The sequence below is a fragment of the Macrosteles quadrilineatus genome, unplaced genomic scaffold, assembly GCF_028750875.1.
Source record: "Macrosteles quadrilineatus isolate MER2022 unplaced genomic scaffold, UCM_ALF_1.0 Scaffold_3__2_contigs__length_128488019, whole genome shotgun sequence".
NCBI classification, from domain to species: domain Eukaryota; kingdom Metazoa; phylum Arthropoda; class Insecta; order Hemiptera; family Cicadellidae; genus Macrosteles; species Macrosteles quadrilineatus.
In genome coordinates, this window is record NW_026542596.1 from 63,709,599 (window position 1) to 63,717,350 (window position 7,752).

At 35.8% G+C, this 7,752-nt stretch overlaps 1 protein-coding gene across 1 annotated transcript; it reads left to right on the forward strand.

Annotated features, from left to right (window-relative positions):
* The first annotated feature begins 3,297 nt into the window (after positions 1–3,297).
* Positions 3,298–6,712, forward strand: LOC128990891 (proline-rich protein 27-like). The gene is made up of 2 exons (XM_054413533.1): positions 3,298–3,375; positions 6,248–6,712. Exons 1-2 carry the CDS (start codon positions 3,349–3,351, stop codon positions 6,581–6,583), a joined length of 363 nt encoding a protein of 120 aa, XP_054269508.1. The 5' UTR covers positions 3,298–3,348; the 3' UTR covers positions 6,584–6,712.
* Positions 6,713–7,752: the final 1,040 nt, after the last annotated feature.

Here is a 7,752-nt window from a genome sequence, read left to right on the forward strand (position 1 = left end):
AGTGTTCGTAGTAGTAAATTTTCCCGTTGCGAAGCACGGTTACAGCAGCTAGTCAATTATAAAATGAAACTATTCCAAACTAACCCAAAACCAACCAAACTTGCTGATTTTTTTATTATTAACTTTCACTGGAACCAGTAATATTAAACAAGATGAGTAACTGTTTAGACATTTTATTCAAATAGCTATAGATTATTGGCTTTAAAATACCTACTTTGTATGGTCGCCATTTAATAGGTAAGAAAGTATTAAAGTAAGGTAAGGGTTTTCAACTAATAGTCCTCCTTAGTAGTTTTCGAGTAAAACTCTAAAGCAATACAAATCCGCAGTAAAATGTTCACAATTAATAACTTTCAGGAAGGCATCCTTCACGTATAAAAATATTCAATCAATATGCCAGTCAACCAACAAATCCTGTACCGGTAGCCATTACGCGCACGCCGCACGTTCGCTGCGACGTCCTTCGTTCAACACGCATCCTGGTAGTTCTTCCGCTCGCCGCTAGGTACCGCAGCGTCGCTACAGGCTAATAATAGCCGCGAACTAAGAATGTTTAATCTTGCATAATAAATTATCGTATTAAGTATTGTTGATGGTTTTTTCGTAGCGAGCTTCCCTTTATAATATCGAATCATAATATATCTGATTTTAGGAGATTGAAAAGGGTTTGGTTGTTTTAAAACGTATTTCAAACTTGTTCCCAGACGCATGGAAACAGACTCTTGTAGTTCGAATATATACCGTGACTTTTCCTCTCACCGACGGGAGTGAGTGCTCTAACGGCACACGAAGCATTGATCGCTAAATTCGCGGATCTGCTTAAAGTAGTGTTAAAGAGCGTTCTAGCAGCTCGAATTGACTCTCGATGCCATGACGCTCGATCGAGTTGATTCCGCAGCTTCTCGAACCGCGCAATTCTCAAATTCACGGCTTTGTAGAAAATTCGGTCACTCCCATTGAGAGGCACCCTAGAATGGGTCTGCCATTCTTTTGCTTTAGTTTTGAAATCAACATTTTAAATTGAGATTAAATTTTAATTAAAATTGATAGCCTACATACATATTGGACAAGGGTGGTCTTATGATTTAATTTTATAAATATTTTTTAGGCTAATTTATCCCATGGATAATAAGATAAGATGCCTACCCCAGGCACAGACTATACAGTAGAGGTCTCATGGACATTTAGACCCAGGGCCGATTTACTTTTTCGTTTTTATGTCTTAAGGTTAACTTTACCAAATTAACCAAATACAATCAGCGTTAAACTTGTCAGAAATAAACTAAAATCACAAATTGATATTGCCTTGAAGTTATACATGTTTCCGAACCTAAAAAAATCCTGTCCATTTAAAAATTCATTATAAATAATTATTTTTTGTTGATATTATTGGTTTTTTGTAAGTGTAATTTGGCTTTACAGTTTATCATTTGGAAATTTGTTGACGACTGATTATCTAATTGTTGCATTTTGTCAAAAATGGGGGTTCTTGAAAGAATTTGGTTATTTAAAATACTAAAATAAACTTAAAAAACTAAAATATTTTAAATAGCCAAATTCCTTTAAGAAATCCAATTTACTGTAGTATTTGATGGATATAAGCTACTGTAGGGCCTACTCGTTAAACCTGATGTTATTAAATTTAGGAAAAATCTGACACGTTTAAGGAAATATTCTGATGGGAATCCGCCAATTCTGCAGGTTTGCTGTGATGGGAGTATTTTTTAGTTTTCTGAGATAGTGTAGGCTACGCTCATCGATATCGATGACTACGCCTTTCTTAACGGAGTATTTTCCTATTGACTAATGACTTTGTAATATTTTGTTGAAAAGGGCAAATATGCTCATCCTACCTACATTGAACTCATATATTTGTTGTCTTTGTAATTTTACATCTATTTATCTAAAAAGAAGAGGCGTTGTCTAATATCTGTTTGTACGAGAAACGCAAAAAATACTGAACCAATTTCATTTAAATTTCACAAATACATTGCTAAACTAACGAGGCTTGACACTACAGATAACCCACTCTGGCCATCCACGGCCCCTTGTAGGGAAACACCAAGTAATCGCGTTGTTTTATTTTACTTGTCGCATGACCAAGGCCGGAGCCTGTGATCTAAATAATATTGAATACATTAGCATGACATAACCTAGCGATGACGCCGCAGACATAACCTTGTCTCGGGGCGTCTCCAACGATGTAACAATAAGTTACCTGATCAGGTCTACATTAAGCTTTGAGAATAATTATTTGTGTAACTAGTGGGCAGTCTGCACTCGTGTTACACATTTAATTTTTCCTTCAGTTACTATAACTCTAAATCATGTAAATAATAATTAGTCTTTCTAACACTGTACAACACAACACGTTTTTAAGTTAGGTTAAATCAAATCCAAACATTGAACGAAATGGGAAACGCTGCACCAGCTGATCGTAGTCGTAATATCTTTCAGTGTTGCCAGCTTATTTTCAAGCGTAGGTACACGGATTAACGTGCTTAAAAGCACGCTGTTTTGTGTTGTCAGGAATACTGGTTTGCGCCAAAGTAAAAACTGTGCGCCAGTGTAAGGCTTTCTGTACTATCTGTGCAAGGAAGCCCACTTTGTCGGGTGACAGGACATTTTTTTATAATAAATGACCTTAACTGATGAACCAGCTGATGATAGTCAGTTACAAAGCTACAGTAGGTACAAAGATCATCTTACAACATTCTAAACTCACCCTTCACCCTTATTTGGGTTAAAATACGCACCTTGGCACCCGATTTCAAATACAATCGCAACTATTCAGTATCGATGCATAACAAGTCTGTACAAGGGCCTTTAAAGTTTAAATCATTTTCATTTTTAGTTTATATTATTTTTATTAAACCCTCATTAACCAAAACGATCTAAGCAAAATCAAAAACCCATCACCTATTTGTATAACCAAACAGTAAAGCACAAATCATGAAAATAACTCTAAAATAATAGAAACAAATTGTCGTCGACTCGAACGACCAGTGTCACTGAACATGAACTAGACACGAAACACGAGCTTCAAAAGTTACAATGGGATGAGAAGTCGGCTGTACATAGCTTTTATGATCAACCTGATTCTACTCATTTGAGAATTCAATTTTACTCATGTCGTAGGCCTATAGCACCATCTAAAAACGACAGACGTTTTCTTTCAGTCTGCTTGCCAAAAAAAAATCTAAAAAGGAATAAATCGATGAATCCGATACCCCTGAGCTGGGGTGGATGTTCTGTGGTCAATGGCCGACCGGTTGACATTGACTGGTGGTATATATACGGAGATACCACATAACAGCTACTCCTTTACCTCCATCTCCACTGCGCATCATGGCCTCGTCCGTGCTCCTGTTCAAGGTAAGCGTTCTGCGTATCTCTAGGATACTACAGTAGACATGATATCTATGAGTTGTAGCTAGGGGGTTTATTCTATTAGAACATTATTGAATGTGCCACCATAGATAAACCCATAGACAATAGAGTAATAAAACATAGTCCCTTAGATAAAACATATTCCCTTAGATAAAACATAGTCCCTTGGATAAAACATAGTCCCTTAGATAAAACATAGTCCCTTAGATAAAACATATTCCCTTAGATAAAACATAGTCCCTTGGATAAAACATAGTCCCTTAGATAAAACATAGTCCCTTATATAAAACATAGTCCCTTAGATAAAACATAGTCCCTTAGATAAAACATAGTCCCTTGGATAAAACATAGTCCCTTAGATAAAACATAGTCCCTTAGTAGCTTTCCCCCCCATCCTTATGGAACAGCTGAAACCAATTTTATTGTTGGTTCTGTCCGGTGTTCTGTAGATGTCGTGTTTTGCTTGCAATTTGTTTCTTGTTATTTCAGTACGGTAATTTAAAACCTCGTTTAACCAAATAAAACTATCTAATCATAAACAATAGCTCGTCCACTAGCTAAATAACCAAACAGTGAGACACAAATAATGAGAAACTAACTCTAAAATAATAGAAACAAATTGTAAACAAAACACGACATCTACAGAAAATCGGACAGAACTAACAATAAAATTGGCTTCAGCTGTTCCATAAGGATGGGAAATCTACTAAAGGGAGAGTTTTACGGAAAGGTAAGTATATAAAGTGTAAAAAATGTTTGTTGTAACATAAAAGGGGATAGTCCTATAGCACCTTCCTGAATTACCTCTCTCCTATTACCACTCTGAAGAGCTGCATAGTCAATGTATATACTATCTTTTTAACTCTTTTTACAAATGATCTTTTTAACTTTTACGAGAGTCTCGTTCAATACCCCAACGTTGTATTATTCTTATTGTAAATTTTGTGAGGATTTAAAAAATAATCTTTATTTTAACAATACTTGTCTTTCTAACATAGTATAAACGATTTTCATAAAACAAACCATAAAAAATTAATTAATCTTTTATTTCTTTACCGTTTGAGTTGGGAACCTCAAATAGGCGTCATTCAATCACTATTATGATGTAGTTTGATGGATGAATTTATTTTACACTTATTACCAGCCATCCTGTATGTATAGTAAAGGGAGCATATATACACGACAGTCAAATCTGGAGGAAGTTTCCGTTTCTTTACGTTTCTTAAACTAACTAAAATAAGCGTGTCAATGCCGATGAAAAGGAATTTGGGGATTCGCTTCGGCAACTGGGAAACTGACCCTAACCAGTGTCAAAGTACTTATAAATCAATCGATGATTAGTTTTTTAACAGTATTTGAACAGTAAACAGTACTTACTCACAAACAATTACATTTTTTTGTCTTTAGTACATTTAAAACTCTGGAAGGAATGCAATTATTTATTGAAAATTAAGAACAAAACTATCCTGACACATTAAAAAACTCATTCTTAGTTTGTTTTAATATAAGAATAATTTCTTGTACATCTGAAAATTTTAGGGATTTATGTCCACTATAAGCCACTAGTTTTCTTTTAAATTGTCTCGTTTAAAAATGTGTCGTATTCATGAGAAATCGGTAAACGGCACCAGGGCATCAGCGCTACCAATCGGTGGCTTAATTAAACCATGTTTCATTTCAAAACTGGCGACAACTTATGTGGTAATGTAACTTCTAATTTTATCCATAGTCAGCAAGGGTAATAATTCTTACTGCTTTTACTCAATATTTATTAGAATTAATCTTATGTGTAAACAATAATATGCCATAATTTGAGGTATAAGGATCGTGTTATAATGAGAAAAGGTACAGATATAAAATTAGATTTAAAAATTACAAATTATTAGGAAGAACCCGTCATACGCAGGAATATAGTAACCCGTCAAACTTTAATAAAGTAATATAAACCTAACCAGTAAAGTGCATCGCCTTTTATTTGGCACAAGCTGTTGCCAAACATAGCTGTAACACAAGATGCCAATATGGATTTGAAGGGGAATTGCATTATTGAAATACTGCGCGCAATAGATTCGAATCAGAACTCTAGTAGTATTGTTAAACTTTGTTTTAAATATTGATTTTCAATTTATGTTTAATAACAGCTCAATCGGAGTTTTATTTGCAATTAAAGATAGTATACAATAGTATACACAGGCCATTTTTGCTTTAAAATAATTAAAAAGTCAATTTACACGTCTATTTGTTAAACGCTTTAATATTTGTTAAGCACAGCTTACAACGCTCACAAAAATGTTGTGAGCTGCAACGGCTGCCAACACTTTTTGTTTGCCAACATGCTCAAAACATTTTGCTTGCGTTTCCGTTTAACATTTTACTTCAACATTGTGGTGAGTTTAGCTCACAACAATGTTTTGAGCGTAAAATGTTTAATAAAAACGGGGCTTAAGTAGGGTAAATTGAACTACCTGATAAGACGAGTTTATTTTTCACTAGCTGCAGTACCCGTGCTTGAAATGGAATAAAAATGCTTTTTTATTCAGGCGAACTTACGAACTTTCTTGTAGTTTACCTCTATTACCATAGACGAAAAGAATTAAATATAGACCGTCAGCCGTGCTGCGGTTAGCATAGGATCTGGATTCGTGGGTTCTGGCATCCACCGCTGGGAGCGTAAACGTAACTACATGGTGCTCCCAGCGGTGGATGCCAGAACCTAAGCTAATCGCAGCACGGCTGACGGTCTATATTTCATTCTTTTTGGCTATGGTAATAGAGGTATAACTATAAGAAAGTTTTAAGTTTTTTCCTCACAGCAACAAATAAAATAATGTTCTGTATCAACTACCCTCTGTAACAGACTCTCTTGTGTCTTCTGTTGGCGACGACGGTGGCGCTCGCCGCTGACGAAGAGAGCGACAACGGCCAGTACAACCCCGACCTCTACGAGAAGCCCTACGAGACGCCTGAGAACGAGGAGCCTACGGAAGCAACAGATGAGGCTTCTGAACCTTCTGAGGAGGCCCCCGCCCCAGAGACCCCCGCTGCTCCCGCCCCACTGCCGGAAGTAGTCGCAGCATCCCCGCCAGTATCAGTAGCACCATTCCCATACCCTCTCCTGTACCAATACAACCCCTATGTCTACTCTGCCCCACACTTCTTCAGACCTGCATTATTCCCAACCGGTGTCCTATAGGTTCATCAGATCGGTTCAAGAGATGAAACTTGTAAAATGTAAATTCAACTTTCCTGTGACCCTAGTTATCCAGTGAGTTGTAAATATTAAGGTTAAACTGTGATAATGTAATAAACTTTTGTACTGAAATGTTGTGTTTAATCGCGTAACCCTTCTTTGTAGTTGTTCTGGCTCTTTTAAACAGAATATGTTTAGTCGCAATCAAACTTAATATGAGTATGGTTACTAACTAGACGTTCCATAGTTGATATTGTAAAAACAATTTTAAAATCAATAATTTTAATTTATGTGGTTGGTTTAATAAATGAGAGTTTATGCTTATATGGCAGCCATATTAATTTCTCATTGACTATAGATTCACTTTATGGTCAGTATTTAGTCTCGAAACTACCCCTGAAAGAATCAGTAATTCGTTATTATAAGTGTCTGTATTTGTAGTGTTGTGACCATTATACATTGGGATTACTCACTCTGAAATGTTTTCGATCATTGCCTGGCAAAGACTTAAGTCATATAATAGCCAGAACTTTAATTGCGTTTTCAAAAGAAAATTAATTTCGCATAACAATAAAAACCATGTCCCGGAACTCACTTAGCACCCACTGGGAAAGATAAATCTCAATTAGCCATTGGGTAGTCAAGGTAAAATACGATGACGTGATAACATCAGCCCGAGGGATGGATGAAGAAAGAGAAAAAAAAGAATACGTGTAATGTGAAGGATTGAACGCGAAGGTCAATAAAATATGCATCTTGAAGTTTTCCCTCGTAGGAAGGTTCTAAGTGAAACCATTGACTTAACAAAGATCAGCTGTTTTTGTACAGACTAGGAGAAAAGACTAACTAGAATTATTAACAAAGATCAGCTGTTGCTGTACAGGCTAGTATAAAAGATTAACTGGAATTATTAACAAAGATCATCTGTTGTTGTACAGGCCAGTAGAAAAGATTAACATAAAGAATTATTAACAGAGAACAGCTGTTGTTGTACAGGCTAGTAGAAAAGATTAACTAAAAGAATAATTAACAAAGATGATAGTAGCTTTAGTAGTTTGTACAGGCTAGTAGAAACGATTAACTAAAAAACTGAACACAGGGGGGACCGAGCCTTGCCCGGTTGTGATTAATTGGGTATAATAGTTACACCCATTTTATAGTCAACAAATCAA